Below are 21705 nucleotides of genomic sequence, written 5' to 3'. Positions count from 1 at the left end.
TGCAAATAAATACCATCTTTCCTAATGTCTCTGTAAATGCCAGATTTAGTAACCATTAACCAAATGTTGGAGTCTATAAAATGTATAATTCTTTGGATAAAGAAAAAAATATAGAAGAGGCCATATTCACATAGCAGTCACCAGAATAAACTATTATGCTGGAGTAAATGAGAACAGAGTTTCATCCAGTATTTGATTATTCTCATTTCTTGCTGCTATGATTTATTACATTTTCTGGTTTTGGTATACTAACTCTTCCTCTGTCTGTCTACTGTATTTAAACTGAAAGTATTAGAGTAAATTAGTATAATTACCACATGAATATGGTGTGTGTGTTTAGTCGGGGGGAATCTTCTTTTAACTTTTCATTCTTTTGAACAAATCTGGAACTTGAAGTTCTGTACTTTTACTTGAAATGCAATGAGAGCTGGCAAGCACAGGATAATTAAGATGCTATTTAATCCATTATTAAGCACTAAGTTTTGACTCCTATTGAGGAAATATATTTTTTTAGAAAATGAATGGTTCCATCTGTGCCAATCCCCACTACAGCAAAAATCTCAATCCTGAGATATTGGAACCCTCATTCAAAAACATAAAGCAAGAAATAAGGATGTTCACTGCCTCCATGGTCTCAGTCTTCCACAATTAAGGTTGTTCCGAGAAGATAAATTATTAGAATAATGAATCTCTGAAATGACTGTCCTGTTTTCTTGAGAAAAATGTTGTTTCTATTAACTATTTTGTTTCTTCTGAGTAACGTCTTTCTAAAGGCATTATAAAGCCTTTAGAAAAGTCAAATGATAAGGTGATAGTGTTAGTCATTTTGTTGACAAACATCCTCCTCCTTTAACGTGCCTGGGATGCAAAGAATTGAAAATAATTGCAAAGAATAATTGCTATTAGGTGTCTGAGGAGAAAACAGAGATATGAGAAGGACCTGCTAATTAGGCTTTCTCAATGCCCACATGAAGATGGAAAGGAGTTGAAAATAAAAATAAAGCAAACATAGCTAAGGTCTTTAGATATTCTTGCAAAAAGTTGTCTGTGATTACTCTCCATGCTCCTAGTATCTTTAGAGAATATCTGTTATTTTTCTGCACATGTCAGAGGCTGTGTAGCACCAGGTTGTCACTTAGGGATCTCATGGGATATACAACAGCCCAGGTCAAACCCAAGGAGCTCTGAATGGGAGACAGCAGGACCAACTTTACCTACCAGAGCATCTTGTTATAGGCATAGAGCAGTTCCTGTCATTTCCATCCCCCCCCCCCCGATTTCTGGGAGAGGGACTGTGCAGTGACAGTGCTGGCAGAAGTATTAGTGAAGTTCACATGCATTTTCCATTATAACCCGTATTTTCAAATTGCTCAACCTTTCTACATACTCTATTAATGCTATTTTTTTCTGTTACATAATAACTGGTTTGACTTTTGTTCTCCAGTAAAGCATTAAAAATATTCAACCTGGTAGTTTGAAATATATAAGCCGTATGCTGTCAAGGTATACTATTTAGAAAAGTTGTGCACGTATAACTTCCTAGTATCCTCTTTTGCTCTCATTTGTTTTACAGATGGTGCTAGGTCAAAGAAGCAGGCTGTCTTTACAGGTCAAGTAGATCTGAAATTAGAAGCATCAATATATTTTCATCTATACAGTTTTCTCACTAGCTTTTTTTGCTAACCTAAGCCTTTGGCAATTTGCTAATATTTCCTTCTCTCCTTTTACTTCATATAACAGGGAATCTGCAAAGTGCTTTCCAGGAATCTGAAGTACAAAATTGTTGCTTTTGGAAATCAAAAACCATTGGAAAAATTTGCTGTGATTTTTAACCAATAAGTGAACTGTGATACAAGAAGAGAAACTTAAAATGAACTAGGGAAAAAAGAATCAGTTTTCCAGATCTGCTTTGAGCAGACTAATGAATTAGCATTTCTATAAAAAGTGTGATTTGACCACTCTGTGACCACTGAATGGTCCAGGTAAACCAAGGCACAAAACACCTCCTGTGCAGTTCGGTTCCCAGATACATTCCTAGAATTTTATTTGACCCAGTTGGGATGCTAATGGGTAACTGCTGTTGTGTGGGTTTGTTGGAAAATCAGCATTGGATAAGGATTTTAAAAATTCCATGTGTTATCCCTATCAGTTATCAGTTTTAATAGTAGGAAATAATATTAAAAAATAAAATTACCTGGTATCCAGCAGGAATTACTTTTCTTAGTTGGCCACTGCCATCCCTTCAATAGGTAGAATGTCTGAAATGCAATAAGTGGAAAACAAAAACATTTTCAAATTAAAAGAAATGACTAATAGTTCTGCTCTACTGTTGGGTAGGATTTCTAAACCTTGTTGCTAAATGTAAAAAACAAATTGGATTGAGATCCTTAATTCCTTTTATTATTTTTTTAGGGGATGAGAAGCTTTATTAGAATTAAGCTCATCTGAAACTTATTATTCTTTCAGTTTGCTAATTAATAGAGCAAGATCATGGATTTGTTAATTAAAATAAGATACCGCAGGGAAACTGAAATTAATTTTGATGTCCTAATAGAGTTACCATTATGTCATTAAATCTTGTGGATGTCTTATCCATTTCTCTCTTTTTCTTCTCTCAAAAAGTGAAAAATGTTTTATTTAGTTTGAATTTAGAATTAGAATATTGAATGGTGACATTCTGAAGATGTGGAGGAGATCAGCTGTTAATCTTGGAATAGCTGTAACCCTCGTGGAAGTATCAGGACTGTTCCCCTCATGTACTCTAAATGAGCACAAAACTGTTCACCTCTGCGTCACTGCATCTATGTTACAAGGGATTTACTTGTAAACAGTCACTCTAACAGTCTGCCAGAGTAACTTAGTGATGTTGGCTTTTATTTTCCAGAGATGGAACTAGCAAAACTCAGCCATCAAGCAGACATAGTAATGACTTCCAAAAATTTATTGCACCGTAATGAAATGTCTTTCATGGATAGAAGGTGTCATCTGACAGCAAATACTGCGGTCAGCTGGGTATGTCCATGTTGGTGATCTAGTAGTACAGAGTTTTTTAAGGGAATCTCCTGGTCATTCCCACTTACTGTGCTTCAGTGTAGTTTTGGGGCAGTCCTGGAGTGTGCAGACTGATTCCTGTTGGGTGGTACCAAATTGGAAGATGTGCTGCAGGAGCACACCAAGAGCCACCAATGGTGCTCAACCGAAGAGCCACACGAGTCGACGTAAAACCCAGAGCCCCTGAGCATGGATGAGTCCTCAGTGGCTGTCTTTTCTTTCTACAGGTCTGCTGCTGTTGCAGCATGCTGTTGGCTATGGTAGACATAGGTAGGACTGTCTTACCTAGTGCCTTGACAGGGGATCAGACTGTTGATGGTTGATACAAATGTGGATTTTAATGTAAGTCACGTTTACAGAAGGAAAAGCATCTAAAATACAGTCAGTGTTTTCTGATACTTTAATTTTCCAGTAAACTTTCTTCTAATTTAGATGTTCCACAGTGTAAAGAAAGGGAAAAAGAGTGGTAAATATGAGAGAGGTACTAGTTTTTCTTCTACAGCAAAGCACAGTTGTTCTAATTTTACTTAATGAATTTTCAAGGCCAGCAAAGAAGTTCTGCATCATCACCAAGAGTGTTAATTGCATTTGTATCAAAAACTTCTACTATTCCGTGTACTAGAAAACAGAAATAATCTTATTAATATGCTAGTGTATACTGTTTGAGTACTTTATCTCATTTTCTCACTGTATTACATTGGTAAAATTTAGAGACAAGCACTAGATCTAACTAGTTATTAGAGGGTGTGGAGCAGTCGCAGTTTGGTTAGACTTGTGAAAGCTTATGACTTCTCAGGAAAAATGCCTACTGTTTGCTTTCATCCTGAAAAGTGTTCAGAGGGATTTGGTTACATGTAAGGAAGGGTGAGATGCAGTTCTCTTACTGTTGAGTCTGTGTTTAATAAGCAAAAAGAAGTAGAGATGGTTTGTGAATTTCAGCTGAACTTGACAGTTTCAAGGCAAAACAAAAATAAAATCAGGTAAAATTCACTTCAGTTTCTCGAAATAGATTAATCACAGTACTATTTACTAAAGTAAGCAGAAAAGAGGCATGTTTCCAATACACAGTTAAAGCGATGAACTTTTTATGTACCTCCAGAGTGCCCTTGCCACAGAGCTATAAAGTTACTCTCTCTGACACTCAAATCTAATGAATATTAAAGGATATTTACCTGGAGCAGAATAGCTTCAGGATCGATTAAAAAAAATTCCCTCAGAGTGCTCATTAATTAGAGCAAATTTACCCAGAGGTGAGAGACCAGTTTCAGAATTTCTTCATGATCAAAGAGAAGGTTTGGTACATGGTTTGGTTCAAGATACATTCAGGTCTTTCACGCTGCTCCTTTCTGGCCTTATTTTTCCTTAAATCGCATTGGTTGGCTTACATAAATCAACCTCTTCATGGTCACACTTTCTCTGCTTTTATCCTAAAACCTGCTTAATATGATTCAAATTGAAATATTTGGGTCTGGGGTTAAATTCAGTATTTTTGACTGATCATTTAATGCAGCTGTTTCAGAACCGCTAGGAAACTAGAATTTGGGTGAGGCCATGTTCATCAGCAGTGTCCCACAGCCTTTCAGTGTGCAGGATTTTCATGAGAACAAGATTTTACAGGTGACTGAAGAAAACAACCAACCAACCAACCCAACAAAAACCCACCCCCCACCCCCATCAAAAACCCCAAACACCTCCTCTCCCCAAAACAACCCAACCACACAAAAAAACCCCAAAGCCTTTTCCCTCTACTGTCTCAAAATTGGGTATGGAAGCTGGTTTATGTGTTTTGCTGACATCTATATTTAGGCACTACACTTGTCAATACTTCCCAGGTGTAGTGTTAAAATTTCTGATACTTACTCAGTACCCATGTACCATTTCTAAATACAGGTGCTTGGAAGGTTTCTTTCTTACTTTCTTACAGAAGCATTTTAAGATTGCTGTTTTGATCCCATTTCTCCCAGTTCAGTTAAATGCAAAAAGAGCAGATTGATGAGCAGTTGTTATTTTAAAGGTTGTATTTTTCTATTTCATCCACAACAGTCACCTTGTGGCATAGCTGTGGCAAACCTACCATCAGCAGACAAGTGAGAGGAGCCTGTTCTGCAGCACTGTGTGCGATACGTATGCTGTCAGCTCGGGAACTGGCTGGCAAGCCAGCCGGTCAGCGCTGCCGATGCTGGGGTGCTGGCTGCAGTATTTCAACATGATTGCAGATGTCTTTGGAGGGGAGGAGTTACTGTAAACACGAGCTGAAGCAGGACGCCTCACAATCCAAAGTTCAAGGTGAGATCCATACTAGATGGTAGCAGATGTAAGAAACTGATGTATTTTCTTTTTCCAATGCAGAAAACAATACTGGGTAAAAATATGTAACTTGGAGCTTCTTACTGCACAGTGTCACAGTCTGATACTTAACGCTTACGCTCAGCATTTCTCCCTGTACTAAATGCAAGTCTAGGAAGGGGAAGAAGGCTATATAATTTCCTATTAAAAACTGACAATAACAATGCATTTTAATGCTTGTGACAACTGATATTTTGAGGAAAGGAAATTTAAAATGGAAATGGGCATTAGTTACCACCTCTCTTTAGCAGCAGGGAAGCTTAGGCATTGCTTGGTGAGGTTTTTGGGTGCATTTAATGATGCCTGCAGGCTCTCCTTATCCTGTTTGCTGGGTGGCACAGCACATCCCTGGTGCTTGGATCTCAGTAAGGGCAGGTGAGGAGGAGCTGAGCTTTCTTGTCTCAACTTGTCGAGACTGTGGGGGCAAGGGAAGAGGCAGTTCCTGCTTACCTGGGGGAGCTGAGAGTGATACAGTGGGAAAGGGGCAGTGTTGTCTTTTTCCCGCTGAGTACAAGGGCAAATATCTTGAACCAGGTTTATAGGGCAGTTTTCCAAGCAGCAGGGGGCAGGAGAGGAAATCAAACAGCTTTTCCTAATACTTTGAATTTTGTTGCTGTCTCCTGTCTTTCTCTTGGCACCTCTGACTGCTAGTGAAGGTGGCTTTTGTGAAACCATTGCTGTGCTCCAGCTGTGGTGCCTGTAGAAAATAGAAGAGTGATTCCAGAAAAGCAGATCTTATACTGAGCCATATGATATCTTTTGCTCTGTTGGTCCACCTAGCTGACTATTACTGCGTGCTTTCTGGAGGAAAGTCTGTGTTTGGGCTCTGTGCTCTCTGAGACAGTGATGTCTTTCTTGATGGATAGGTTTCCTACAGACTGCAGTAGTTAACTGCAGTGGTCTTTGTACATCAGTTTAGGAGGGACGGATCCCTGTACTTTTGGAGAAGTGGTAGTTACAGAAAAGATGTAATGTAACTTTTCTTTAAGGAGAAAAAGAAGGTTCTAGATGTATAAACTCCTCCAGCCAAGCACTGCTTGCCTTGATCTGAATAGTCTAATTGGTTTTAATGGATCCATGCTAACTTGTGTCTTCTGAGTTTTTTTTTTTTTTATAAGCTTTGCAGTGTGAGATGGAACAAGTATATTTTACAGGTATAGGGAATACATGCATGCACACTCAGTTCCTTTTTTTTTTTTTTTTTTTTTTTAATACCTGTAAATGTGTTGCATTTAAGTGAGGAATTAATTTAGTAAGAGATGTGTCACAGATGTCCAGCACACTCATACAGAGGAAGGAATTATACTCTATCTTAATGCTCAGACTGCCAACAGTAGAGTAAATGTAGGCAGTGATCCCCTGGAGCCCTCTGCAAGGGGCAGAGGCAGTGAGCTCAGTGTCTTGGCAGAATTCCCCTCTGGGTGCAGCTGCTGTGCTTCCTGAAGTCCCTAAGACTTGGCTAGAAATAGCTGTACACAATGCTTTAAATGTTTGTCCTAATTTCTTGAGTAGTTTTTCCTGTGCACTTCTGAATAACACCAAAGCATGGCTGCATTTGTGCCTGGATACATATGGTTAAGTCTTCTGTTCCTGAAGTCCTTAGTAAGGCTGCTTTTAATTACGGCTGGAGCAGATTTGGACCAATCTGAGAGTATTTATTTAAAAAAAAAAAAAAAAAAAAAAAGCCAAACAAATACATAGTTTTACTTGTAAGGACCTATGCCAATGGAAGACTATTGCTTACAAATCCTGCAGAAATCTATTTATATAATCTAGTAAAATTATTGCTTCAAAATAAAACAATAAGGATAGGGTAAGAGAGGACATTGTAAAAGATGTAGAAATTTGAAAGAAATGGAAAAATTTACTTCAGGTCAAGTTTTATATCTTTCTATTGCCTTTTTACTGCAATTTTGTAAATAATGCCAGAAATTTAGTTTATTTTTATTTCATGAGTGTCAGTATAATGAAACCTGGCTTCTGCAGATGGGTGGACCTGCCTGTGCCACTGCAGTGGCTCTTGCCTGGGAGCCTGAGCCTCAGCACCAGCATCTCCCAACACAGCCAGGCTGTCCAGTCCCAGAGCTCACAAACACTGTGGGAATGACTGGGACTGATCCTGTGTTACAGGTACTGAGCACAGCACAGACAGGCTGCGTTGGTGTCGTGTGTTCCTCCACATCAGCAAGTTTGCTGCTTGGACTTCTCAAAAATGCTGTTTAAAAGTTTGAAACGTCTCCTTTCACCATATATTTTTTTTAGTGTATTTTGTCTATTTTGAGCACCTTTCTTAATGTACTACACTTGTTTTATGCATTGATATGGTTTTCCAGGAGGTAAAGTAAGTCTTTATTCATTTTTATAGGTAAATGAGTGCTATCTCATCTGAATTTTCATCTGTCATTTTCAAAGTTAGGTTTATTTATCCAGAGCTTTTTTATTCTTTGTTTAGGCTTCGTGTCTGCTCTCCAGTTTAGATCCGCTGCTCCAAAGAAGCACTTCTTCAACAGGGAGAGAGAAGAAAAACTTACGGTCCTTCTTAATCTTTATTTCCTGTGATGTCAAACTTCATCCCAGTCCAGAAGGTTTTGTTTAGTGCCCATTTTTCAGCAACCAAAGTTTTTGTCTGTGGGCTGCCTTCCCCGTTCACCTGGTGTTTCCAGGAGTGAGCACAGCAGGGACCAGCTGCTGGGTTGGGCTGCGCTGCCACCGCACCCAGGGACTTAATCTGGCAATGATAAACTGGGAAGTTTCACATAACCAAATTTTCACATGGTCCATAGGTAGACCTGAGGCCCTTGCATTTAGTAATATAGTCAGTAAAAATCAACTTCCATATAATTTTGGGGTTTGATTTTTTTTATTTTGTGAGAGGTTTTCTGTATTCTTCCTCAAGAGAATCCTCATCAGCATCTTCCTGAACTGTAAACTCTGGAAATAAACCTGGTTGGACATGCTCCTACAGACTGTTTCAAACCAGTAGGACTTGCAGTAGCAGAGACAACAGAACACGGTCCCCAACACCTCACTCTGCTCTGCTGGGGTCTGTGCATAGGCTCTGCCATTTTTGCAGCTATGCATCATGTCTGTCTGCAGATCACATGTGCATGATGATCTCCATGGTGACTTGGGCACTCGAGGCAGAAATATGATCTGGTAAGTCAAGGTTGCCTTCCCTCCTCCTCCTCCTTTCCTCCCAGTGCAATGTGGGTGATAACGTGTTACTTTTAGGTATGTACGGTGCTTGTTTGGAGCAAAGCACACCCAGTCTGTTTTAATTCTCCAAATCCAGTTTAAACACCTCACACAGATCCACAGAGCCCTGAATAGGGGGGGTGTGTGTGCAGGGGTAGGGGTGTACAGGATCATTTTCTGGATCTGGGAGCAGGCATGATATCTCTTGTAGGGAAGGCTGATACTATGTGGATGTAATACAGTGAGAAATCCAAGGTAGATTTTCCTGCTCTGTGTATGGGAAACGTTGACTGGGGGTCAGCAGTAGGGAAATGCAGGTAATTAGCTCCTCTGTCTTTATTGGATACCCTGAAAAAATGGAAACATAAATATTGAATTATAAAGATAGAATTTGTGTAGTCTCAGAATATATACATACATTATAAAGCAGAATTTTTGGTCTAATGTGTTCAGTTAGCCAGTGAGTACATTGAAGTTTTCCCTCTTTGTATTCACAAGATACTTTTTCCTCTTTCTATTGGTGCAAATGACTTGAAATGCATCATGTTTTTCTTGTTTGTTAGCATCATCTCCCCCTGTTGTCCATCGACATAAAATGCAGTGTTCTGGAACATGAGAAAGGCAATACATTTCCTCCAGTTCTTTGTAAGCTGATATGAAGTAGACAGACATCTTCTGAAGTTTTGTGCATGCTGTGCTCTTTTTTTCTTTGCTGCAACAAGAAAAGCCTTTTCTTTTAACCTGGCTTCCTTTGAAGAAGTAACTCAGGAAGCTTCATGGCCTCTCAAGGTAAGTGCATCTATAGTCTGTATTTTTAGATCATGTTTACAGAAAACTACAGTCTTGTACGTTTCCAGCAATCAGCAGTCTGATGAAATGAGAGTTTCAGGCTAAAACCACATCAGCCAAAACACAGTTGTTTTGGCTTCCTTTAATTTTTCAGCATTCAAGAGGCTCCTAAGGAGACTAAAATCTATACTAGAATGTTACTTGAATAAAATATGTTATAAAATGTTAACATCTGCATTCCATCAGAAAATTTAGTGTTTGTCTCTTTGTGTTTAAACCTGTCGGTACAGAATGTGTGGGAAGGGCAGGTACTGAGCCAAGGGTACCACTATTTTTTCACACTTCTTTCCTATTCCACTTCAAAAATATCAAATCAGCAAATGCTTTTCACTTTCAAAACTGGTCAGAGTCCTGATCACCACGTACAGAAAACAAATATCTGAAGAATAACTGAATTTAATCAGATTACTCCTATCTGGGTTCATCTTTGTCACATATTGTCTTATAGCAGCAGCTGGTTGGGTACTCAGGGCTATAGGCAAACATTGTAGCATGCTGATCTCACCAGCCTTCTAAATTAATTTTCTCCATGCTTTCAAATATGTAAAGTAAACAGAAGGACACAAATCTGTTTTTTCTTAACATGAATGCAACTCCAGAGAGGTCACCCTGTTGAGACATACAGAAGCAGATGTTGGCCCAGGGAGTTTCAGCAATGTCTGTTTATGTTTGCCAAATGTTTACACCTCTTTCTTGCCCCCCAAATATTCAAGGCATTCTGCATTTACAGCACTAAAAGGTATACAGCAGAAAGCAGGTTTTACAGCATTGTTTTACCCTTGCAATATAATTTTTTAAAATTTTGCTTATCTTTAGATGTATAAAAGAGATCTGGTTTTGTATTTTTTTAATGCACAGTAGTTAATAGAAGAAGCAAAATAGTAATGTTGTGAAATATGGTTTTCATAATGAAGGAACTTGATAATATACTTCTTTTAGGAACAGTTAACTCTACAAATTATGTTTGTGCAGAATGCTCACTGTATCATGTGATAACTTTTAAGTTTTACCATACCATAAATGAAATGGGAAACATTCACAAAAATAGACAAAGTGTCAGAGCAGCTCGGATTGTCATCAATATTTAATGTACTTACTGTTTGATTTTTGTATAGCTTAAAATTTGACAGGTAGAACTGCAATTTGTTGTATTTTTTTCTCTTTATTATTCAAGAATAACACTAACACTCGGCCACTTCATGGCATTTCATGTAACAACAACAGTTATGGCAGTAACAAAACCCTGTGAGGTAAAATGATGCAGAAGAGCATATAAAATATTTATTACCCAGTTATACATTTTTAAAAGCCAGATACAAATTCAAAGGGGTTGTTACTTCTTCCTGCGGTCTCAGACTTTGAAAGAAAGCAGCGGCTGCAAAGACAAATTAACATCAAAATATGATTAAACAATGAATCAGCCACACTGAGTTTAAATAATGCTAAAGGATCTCATTTAAACCCACAACAGCAAAAGAGAGCTTCAGATTTAGAGTCCAAATTCCTTCTGGGCCTCGAACCCCATTGTGCCTAAGCATTGTCACATACGAGATGAAAATGGTCAGTTTGGGGACTGCTTTACCACTGAAGTGCCGGGGCTCAGCTTAATACAAGAATTTTCCGTTTATATGCAGAGAGCTTCAGCTCGCTCTTTCTTGTTCTGGCAGAGCCAATGTTACTGAAGGCTGTGGAAAGAAGCTCGTAGTAAAATCAGGAGGAGTTTGCTGAGAATCGAATGGCTAAGGTGATCACTGCACTGGGGGAGACAGTGCCTGTGCATGTGAAGGGCTGTGGGCACACAGGTGCCTCTACCAGTAAATACTCTTGTTACCTTCTCGGCACTAGGCAAGGTAACCATCACTGTGTCCAAAAGGATGTGTTAGCAATACCTAACCAGAAAACACAGCTTAACGATATCTGATCTGTTCATTAAGATAATAATGAATATACACTGTAAGAGGCTGTGTACGCTTTGGTACTAGGGCTGTAACATGTAGCCTGGGGAATCTGAGATCCCTGGAAATGTTATCTCTAATTAAGAGAAAATATGCACGTCCTCAAGATGCTAGAAAACATCTTGCTAGAAGCAAGTCCTCAACAGCTTGGTGTATGTTAGCACACGGGGAGCAGGGCTGAGCAACTTGCGCTGAGGACCTTGTGGCCACCCTGTATGTGAGTCCAGACCAGCTCCGGCCTTCTCATACAGCCTGACTGCTTGAAAGCTGTCAGAGTGGATTAGGTGCCCTTCAAGACTAAATCTTCTGGTTTAGCTTCATCTACAGTGATTCCACGTGGCATACTCTGAGACTGCTTTATAAAGTGAATCAGAGTGCTTGAAGTGTAGGACCGTCAGGAGATTTGTTTGAGATCCTCACTCCTTATCTGAACTAAAATGATGATATAGTCACAGGCAGAATGTGACATTACTATTCCAGTTTTGATCCAAGCAGCTAGCTCCTGTTTGGTCCTGTTCATTTCTGATTTTTTTTTTTTTTTGTTCTTTTCCCACAGAATCTCAGAGACAAACTAACTCAGTCTTTAAGGATTACCTCCCTGGTTCTTCTGACCTTCCTGAACAGAATAAGCCTGTTGAACCAACAAGTCTCTGGAAGCAAACATCACATGCTCATAACTTGCCACCTGGTCTGGAGTACCTGAACCAGGTCCTGAATCTTTCCAAATGTTAGAATTGTTTTGTTTTCCTTGTAGATTTCTTTCATACCTTGAGGGATGGGATTGGTTGCTGGTTTTTTGTTTGTTTGTTTGTTTGTTTGTTTTTTCTTGGGGGAGAGGTGGATGGAGATGGAGAGGCTTTTTTGTTGTTTGCCATTACTATGAAATAAGGAACGTGGGAATGACAAGCCCTTCCTTCATTGCTGCCATTCATTTTTATAGAAATCCGTTTGTTGTGCATGCAGCTCTCCTTGCACCAAACCCGTGTTTTTCTTCCCTCTAGAACTTTTTCTAGGCCACAATATTACTTCTCTCATTGTCACCCCGATTTCCTTCCAGCTCCTTAAGAGTTTACCCTCAGGGAAATGGCTATCAAACTCCATCTGGCCTCAAAAAGACTCAAACAGGCAGTGTGTGAAGGAATTGTCACCTCCTTATAACCTATCCTTTGAGGAACACAAAATTCTTCTAGGAAAACTCTTGCCAATGACAGTGTTCTTCAGGTTAGAGGCAAGGTCCTGGGGAAGCAAGATCCCAAGGAGACAATTTTGTGAGCTTAAGTCTGGGTAGCTACAAACCTGCCCCCACTCTGTGTTCAGTCATGGGGCAGGAAAGTACTAGTGCCTGAGAGAGGGAAATGCCTGGAAATGAAAACAGAAAAGTAGGTCACAGGCAGGGGAGGGACAGGCAATGCTGGAGTCTTCTCCATCCTACTGCTAAATGTACAGCTGTCCATCTTTCTCTGTGAAACCTCTCTGCTCCTGGAGCTCAGACCAGTGATGGTCTGCAGCTCTGCTCCAGAAGTTTCATCTCTTCCTGCATGTTTTTACTGGGAGGGTTATTCCCTGCTATTGTTTTGACATTGACTCCAGTTTACATTTCCCATGTGGCTGGATTCTGCCACTCTTATATATGCTGAGTAACACGTCATACACCCTTCCTGGTATGGGCGGGAACAGAATCAGGCCCCCAGTGTAGTCAGGTTGTAATTCTGATACACATTCTTCTGCTGTGTTTGTGTTTTGGTGGTGCTGGGAAATGTTTATTTCACTGAGGGGCTGTATTTTAGATATACATATCTGGTAGTTTTTTACAGAAGCAGAAATTGAATATATTTTATTTTTGGAGATAAGTTACTTAGATAGTTAATGACACTAGGAGATCCTTCAGTAGCAATCTTTCACGTGGAGTTATGATTTTCATTTCATAGTGCCCATGCACAAAATGATATGTGTTGTCAATTACATGAGCATTTGCTCACAGACTGTGGGAGCTACATTTTTTAGCCTAAAAGTGATTATGATAGTAAATACTTGGCAGGTTACATATTTAGTCTCCTATACGAACATGAATTATACCTCAGATTTACCAATACAATGTGGGCAAGAAAAATTCTATTACTCCATTTTATAGAAGCTTTACATCTGACATAAAGACAAAAGAGCAAGTCGCTGTCAGAACTATAACTAGAACTCACGACCTCATTCATGCTTGCTCTTGGCCCAGTAATCATGTGTCTGTGCTGCAGCCCTCACTAATTATTCTCAATTTTCTCTAGTCTGAAAGTGGAAAGCATGTATGCAATGCTGATTATTGACACATACACACAGCTAGAGTTTCTGTGCATTGCAGAACATTTTGGTGTGTGATGCTGAAGTCATACTGGCTGTGTGACTAATGAAACAAGTCATACAGGATAGATTGGAGCAGAAAGGAGATATGACCAGCAGGGAGAGGGCTGCCTGCAGGATGAATGTGGGATCCCTTGAGATTTATCCTGATGGACTAAGAGATTTTCATGTAATGAAATTCTCAAATGAATGAAGGTATTTCTAGCAGAACTGGGAATTTTTGATGCCATTGGGAACACTGGAATATTGTGTATCCTTCTGGTTGTGTGTGTACTGGGGACAAGTGGGTCCAAACTGAAACAGGAACAGACAGGTACTACTGGAAGGACATGGAGAATAGAGAACCTGCTTATAAATAAGACTGCAATTGTTTAATCTTTAGACTAAAAAAACACTACCAGAGAGGGAACCATGACAGAGTACCTGGAAGAGTAAACAAACTGAGGGAAAAAGAGACATATAATATATAGAATGATATTACCAGGAGAAAGATTGGATAGAAAGTGATTGAGAATAACTACAGGATAAAAAATAGAAATGAGGTTCTGGGATTATCTCCAGCAGGAGCAGGAAAGATAGGTGGATAGATTTGAGAGAACGGAATATATTTCTCAATAAGACCATGACGTGTTTGACCAAATTTAGTGAATCTCAAAGAGATCCCTACAGTCTTATTCTAAACAGCAACTCAAGGACACAGCATATAGTGTGGATGAGAGAAAACAAAAATATCTCTCCTGTACATTACAGACAGACAGCTATATTTCATGCTGCAAATACACATGCGGAGTCAGTCAGGCTGAGGAGTGATTCACTCGGCTGTTCAAGGTGCACGGGAGAAGGGCAATAAGCAGCTTCTGGCTTGGCAAACAGATACCAAAAGTTCTCCAAACCTCATTATTATCTTCCAGGTCACACCCATAGTTCAAGGAATTGTCCATCATCCATCACAAAAATCAAGGGAAACTTTTCCCATAGCAGGAATAGACAGATGAGACCTTGGAGAAGAATTTTTCAAGTAGCTCAACAACATGTTATACCACCATTCAGGCTGAATCAATTTTGTAAAAAGCTGCTTAGTTTAGATTTGATTAGACTGATCAGTTGTAAATTTAATGCCCACAGACTGAATACTGGGAATTAGCTGTGTATAAGGAATTTTAACATATCTGAGCTCCAGAGGACTCAGACCTTTGTAAACCAAAGGGCTTTAGATGTTTTCAAAATGCAAGTGCAGAATTCCATTAATCTACAAATGCCCCAATAAAAGATGCATCAGAATAATTGCCTTCCAGAAACCACTGAAAGGCAAAACAAGTCTAACAAGTGGTACTGCCACCATGTCTTAACATAGTTTATACCTTGTTCACAATAAACCTATAAACAGACCAAAATCACTCAAAGCTTTTAACAGTTCAGGTTCAATAATTTTCTTTTTCTTGTGAAATTCTGTGTGGGGCAAAGAAATCCGTATTAAAATCAATGCTAAAATATTAAAATAGCCCTACCATCTTTAACTTGTTTATTCTTTTTTCATCAGCAGAGCACTTCCCATGGGCTCCAAGAGTTCACATCTCTTGTGAAACCTAAACCATGAACAGCAAAGATTCTTGGGGGAAAATTTTTAAGTCCAAATATTTTTTATTATTTCAATTACTGGCATGCACATTTCAGAGATTAATGAAAGGGATAAAGAAGTTTCTCTTTACTAGCTTTTCTTTGCAGCCTGAACTAGCTGCAGGAGATGACTAGAACTGACAAATAGCTGCAACAGTTTGAATACGTACCAGGCACAATTTATCAATTGTAAAATATACAGATGCTGGAGAGCTGTGACATGCTGGTCTCAGAACGTCGCTGTGTGCTTTCTGTCTGCAGCTGTGAGTAATGGCAAAATCCTGTGCCAAGCATTTGCCCATCAGGAATTTAAGGATAAGAGATTAGTAAAGCCTAAACTATCGCATAAAAAAGGCATAAAAAGTCACATAAAACTGAAAGGTAGACTGAAATTAAGTCTTGCTGGTTTTATAATACTAATGACTGTTCTCTAAAAAAGAATAATATCGGAGGGATGATCAGCACAGCAAAGCTGGCTATCATGGCAAGCAGTTTTTCTCCTGCATTTGTAACCAGCTCACAGGGGAAGACAGTTTCAGCCAGTCAAGGTTTTCTCTGGGGAGCTGCTGTTTTGTTCATTCTGGCACCCTGGCTGACCGTTTGCCAGATTTAGGGTGCAGAACTCCCAGTGCCTGAGATCACAGTTAAATCGTTGGCATCACCCGATTGACTTGCTGCGTTGCTCTAGCAGGGCCTTTTGGGTTGTAGCTACAGCATGTTTAAAGCTTGAGCCTGAATTTATTCACTCCTGTACTGCCGTGGTGCCCAGCACTTACCTTAGCTTTGGGGTAAGGGGCTTCCCCTCTGCCAAGACCAGGAGGGACAGCAGGAGTGAAAAGTGGGTCCTGCTTCTCACATACATCCTTCCACTGCTGTTGTCTTCCTTGTTCCCCCAGTGAAGATAATTTTTCTTCAAATGTGTGCATGAATTACATGATCACAGAATACAATGTCACACTCTTCAGTCATCATTTCAGAGAGATGTCTGAAGTGTGACTTGAGATAGCCCTCAGGCACCCAGCTTGTGCACCTCTGGATAATAACAGGGAGAGGAACAATAAACATAGACAGGTGATCACTGACATTTCCAACACCCACCATCTTGTTTATTTTTTTTAAACAGCTGGACCAGATAATTATTCATCAGCAAGTAGAGCTTCTTGAAGGTATGGTGCAATCCTCATTGTTCTTTAACAGTGCTTGTACACAGATGTTTCCAAATGGCTTCCAAGTCTTGCCCCCACCTTGTTGAAGTCATTGCGAAGCCTCCCGCTCACCTTGCTTCAGGCTCGTACTGTGGTGTGCCTGTTCTGCATCAAACCAATTAGGAGAGAAAGATTGCAGCAAGTAATCTCTACACTAGTCCTAAACTCAATTCCTCAGACACCTCCCTCTCAAAGTTACTAAAGCTTAACCACCTTTCCAATCCATGGAAATGCTACAAGAAACAAAGCCAAAAAAGAAAGGTCAGAAGACATAATATGAAGAGTAAGATAATTTATGTCGTTCCTCAGAATGTCAAAGTACTGAACAAGTATTAAGTTCTGCAAGTGAAATATTTTTAAAATGTATTTCTCCCATTCAAAATGTTTTTGGCCTGATTCTTGAATATCTCACTGGGTGAAAGTTTGTCAGTCAAGTGGGACAGCCTTGTATTGTAACTTCACAGATGTTAAATTAAGAAAAAGCACAAGCCAAAACTCAGAATCTGAATTCTGTTTTGTGATATGTACTTTAGTATACAGCAAATCAAAGTCTTTGAACTAAACCTTCTTTCAAAATACAGACCTGACATTATTATTTACTTATAACTGTGTATTTTCTTTGTGTCATAATTTCAAAGCAATATTTTAAACAGTTTCTCTTCATTAGATTTTTTTTTAGAATATATGCTAGTATATATATATATACACTAACATTATACTAAAGTAATGTTCTACTTGATTTGCTTTATTAGCCATACTTGGCACAGAGACCTCCAGCAAATATGAGATAAAAAACCATTTGGGACAAAGAGTTTACTTTGCAGTAGAAGAAAATGATTGCTTTGATCGTAACTTGTGTTCGCCTATAAGGTCTTTCACCATAAGGATCGCAGATAACACAGGCCGAGAAGTGATTAGAGTGAAGAGACCCCTGAGATGCAACAGCTGCTGGTTCCCCTGCTTCCTGCAAGAGGTGAGTGAATCCTAATTGCCTTTTGTCCCAGCATCTCACTGTATGTGCACAGCATTAATGAAGCCTCCTTCAACTTCTGTGAGGATGGCAGGAAGGAATTCACACCCACCTCTCAGTCCTGGGGGTCTGCTCGGAGACCTTCATTTAGGAGTAACTGGTGATAAACGAGGACCTTTTGTGAGTCACATTCCCCGCATGCCTCCTCCCTTTCATGGGACCTTACATTCCTGACATCCCAAATAAAGCTCTTGTGTCTGATGATACAGGTGTCTGTTCAGTTAGGTAACACCCCAAAACACAACTTGCCCTGCCACAGACTAACGTCTGTTAGTGCTACAGGAGGAAGTCACCCACTGTCCTTCCAGAGTGCAAAGGACAGAAAATCCCTGGAGGCCATTTGTGTGTGCGGGAATGACTGGGAGGCCGCTGCTTTGCTCCGTGGCTCTGCTTCCTGAAGGCCATATATCTTTTGGAAACTGCAGAACTTGGAAATAAGCTGCTTTAAGTGAAAAATGCAAATCCTGTAGAGTATCAGATCTCCTTTTTTTTTTAAACTCTCCTTTATTCAGACATATTTCTTGTTTTTAAGTGTTTTATAGGTTAACTCATCTACCTACTTTCTCGTACTGCATTGTAATTTTTAAAAAATGGTCCTTCGGTGGCACAGCTGCTACATAAAAATGCTTATAGCATGCTCACTGATGACAATAACAAATGCTTTTCACAGCATATGGCTTTTATCAAATCCTATATGTAAGATGTTAGCTTCTGGTGCAGCTTTTGAGCTTCATATTGTCCACTGTATTTAAAAGCACCACTAGTCTGTCTTGTAATATCCATTTCACAGTTTGGTAAAATTATATATAATTATATTCAATAAGTAAATATTTTGTCATTATATAAACAATATGCTATTATGGACAAATATACTAATGTAAAATTAGTTTACAAGATTTTTTTGTTTTCTTTTGTTTGCTAGTTAGAAGTTCAGTCCCCACCAGGTACAGTAGCTGGGTATGTTGTACAGAACTGGGACCCTTTTCTGCCAAAGTTTACTATACAAAATGAAAGTAAAGAAGATGTATTAAAAATAGTTGGCCCGTGTGCAACTTGTGGCTGTTTTGACGATGTTGACTTTGAGGTATGTTTCTTATGAGTGTTAAAAATTTTGAAGTTTTACTACCTTGAATAAATTTCTCACTCAAAAATCCTGTTATTCTACCCTTAAAAATATTATGTACATTGCTGTAATTACAGAAGTACAACAATGTGCATTGGAGTTCCTGACTTGTACACTCAGATTCCTACAGATGGACAAGAGTGGCAGTTCCTCCAAGGAAATAAACATGTCGCTAAGTGAAGTCATGGTCCTCTGCAGTCCATGACTTCTCAGCCGCTGATTTTGATAGGCTCAAGTTTTCATGCATTCACTGTTATCTGACATATAGTCCCTTGAAGCCTGTGGCATTGAATATGCTGCCTTCATTACTCTCAGACTGAGAACCATGGGCAGGATTACTGTCCAATATGTCTACATCCATTTGACAGCATTAATCAGCAGAAAAATAATTCTGAGGAGCCATTGAGATATTTAAGGGATGAGATGGAGAATGAGAGATACTGGAAGAAACCCTAGACAGAGTATTCTGATGTGAACAAAGCACTTTGCATTAGTCAAGTAATCCTAAAAGAGCTGCCGTGTTGAACAACTCGTTAGCTAAATCAGAATACTTCAGTGGGTACTGTCTGAAATTTCAGTATACCTGAGAAACATGCAGATGGCTACATAACTGAGAACATATCTGTCAGTTGTAGCGGATGGTGGTCCACAGCAGTGGTACTGCTGTGACTTGGAGAATCTCAGAAACACAAGACAGAAAAAAGAATTTTTGTAAAAAAGAGCAAAAGTGTTAAAAACTTTCACAATTGCTTTCCTCCACTTTTCTGTCAGCTCTAAAGATGCTGATGTTTCCAAACTTGAAGACCCTTTCTTGTGTGCCACTCCTAAAGGCAAATCTGACACTAATAGAGCATCTCAATGATAACAAGAAAAGAACCACCTGACAGCTATAGCATACTCTGTGTGTCAGGGCACAGTCATTAATTCTGTGGAGATATAATCAGTATGTACCTGATTTGTTTACATTTAAGTGTATTCCTATTTTTCATTTGTGCAGGTAAAGTCTCTCAATGAGATGTCAACGATTGGCAAAATTTCCAAGTACTGGTCTGGATTTGTAAACAATGTCTTTACCAACACTGCCAACTTCGGGATCCAGGTCCCTGTAGATCTTGATGTGAGAATCAAGGCAGTAATGATTGGTGCTTGTTTCCTCATTGTAAGTATGCAAAACTTACAAAGTTTTGCAATGCAAACAAACAAAGAGGTAGACCTATAGAGGTGAGCAGACTGGGACCAAAGTGACCTTTGCTATCAGCAAAAAATCCTACAAAGGCATAAGTGCAGTGGAAAGCCAAAGCCACTACCTAAAAGATAAATTAACTGAAAACCTTTCAATTTTTATGGCTGCTTTTGTTTTTGCTTATTTGCTGAACATCTTTATGTTCCTAAATTTTTGTTTATTAAACTGTTTAAATAATATTCCACATATAGTTCAATATCTTGCATGGCAGGATCAAATATCAACATACATGTCAAACCTATCAAACACCCGCAAACCCCTTATCTGTTGTATTTGAATGGGTGTATGAAACAGAACAAAAGTTACGTTATTTCTAATGGTAATTTCAAACTGTGAGTGCCACTTCAATAGTTATGTTGAGTGTTGCATGTAAGATGGTCAGGTCATATGAAATTTCCTCCAAAAATTGCCTTGTGAAGATAATAGTAAGAATTATATGAAAAGGAGAATACTCACCACTACGGGTACGGATGAAGTTAAGATGCACGTTTCCTAGAATTATAAATTGATATTCGCTGTGTAGCTCTTTTGCCAACATTAATGTGTTAATATCAACATGCAAATTTCAAAATCATCTGTGATACATCAGAGAGTATAAAACAGAAGGACAAAACTATTTAAATTATTCACTGGAAAGCATTTGCTTTAAAATAGCAACAAGTTCAGAAATTTTGCTTTTATTAGGGTAGAAACGTATCTCTTGTGGCACTTAATATTTTTGGATTGTCCTCCAAAACTCCTGATGCTCAGTGGCAGAGTAATAGAAAATGATTGACTAACCTAATTATATAACAAAAGCCTACAAGTAAGACTTTTGATGGTAATCATTTCATTTTTGTACCTTCCATATTATTCACAGTTTGTTTATTTGTAGGACTTAATGTTCTTTGAAAACTCTTTGGATGGATTATAACAAGATGACAGAAATAATAAAATATGCAGAATGTGTTTCAGTAAGTAAAAATGAACATAAATTGATCCTCTTGCTTTGAAGACTAATACATTAGATACTTTCTAATTCTTTTTCATTTTCTTCCAGAAATCCCTTGAGCTTTGGACATGGTTTTGAACTGCACAAATCCTTGTTCCTTATAGGAAAGGATAGGGAGTTAATGATGTTGTTTATTAATGTATGTCTCATGTAAATAACAATTTCCCACTTACATTTTATGTGCATTGTAGCTAAACACATACTTTTCACACAGAGCGCTGTTGCTTTGGAACAGTGCTATTCTCTTCTTTCTCTTTTGATGTTCCTGCATGGGAAATCATGAAAGATTAGATGAAGGCTTGCAGCGTCACTGATGAAAGTCTATGTTTAGAGAAGCCTTTGATGTTTTGCAAGTGCTGGTACCAGTTACTAACCACATGAGGGTGTGTTCTGGGGATTTTGCTTTTTCATAATTTTCGAAGTAATTTTCTGATTTGTTATTTAATTAATAGCAACAAACTGAGATTGAAAGCAACAAATATAAGACATCACCCGATGGGAAGTTCAAGACGTTATCTGTTTCAGTGAGTTGAAAGAAGGGAAGTTATGTTTGCTAGTAAATTAATTTTATGCCAAAGATTTGTTTAATGAGTGACAGCCAAGAAACTAGGCTTCTAGTACTAGACTGGGGAACATAAGCTCTATTTGGAAAAGCTGGTCTTCCACTATTTTTAATGGGGACAGGCCATAAGGTTTGAGAGGTGGTGCACAAATCACTTCAAACTATCCTGTGTTAATATTCTTGCTCCCA

General features: G+C 38.8%; 1 protein-coding gene across 1 annotated transcript; it reads left to right on the top strand.

Annotated features, from left to right (window-relative positions):
* Positions 1-9269: 9269 nt before the first annotated feature.
* On the top strand, positions 9270-20876 carry LOC141963078 (phospholipid scramblase family member 5-like). The gene is made up of 7 exons (XM_074912039.1): positions 9270-9381; positions 11953-12104; positions 16486-16528; positions 17320-17540; positions 18520-18681; positions 19718-19879; positions 20838-20876. Exons 1-7 carry the CDS (start codon positions 9369-9371, stop codon positions 20874-20876), a joined length of 792 nt encoding a protein of 263 aa, XP_074768140.1. The 5' UTR covers positions 9270-9368.
* Positions 20877-21705: the final 829 nt, after the last annotated feature.

Source organism: Athene noctua, chromosome 8 (assembly GCF_965140245.1).
Source record: "Athene noctua chromosome 8, bAthNoc1.hap1.1, whole genome shotgun sequence".
Taxonomy (NCBI): domain Eukaryota; kingdom Metazoa; phylum Chordata; class Aves; order Strigiformes; family Strigidae; genus Athene; species Athene noctua.
This window is presented reverse-complemented; position numbering and strand designations above follow the sequence as displayed.

What these genes read in the sequence shown, in the direction of transcription:
- LOC141963078 (XM_074912039.1), top strand. An exon ending in GTCTGGAGTACCTGAACCAG is followed by an intron (nt 12,105 to 16,485) that starts GTCCTGAATCTT and finishes TTTTTTAAACAG; the next exon opens with CTGGACCAGATAATTATTCA. An exon ending in TTGACGATGTTGACTTTGAG is followed by an intron (nt 18,682 to 19,717) that starts GTATGTTTCTTA and finishes TCATTTGTGCAG; the next exon opens with GTAAAGTCTCTCAATGAGAT.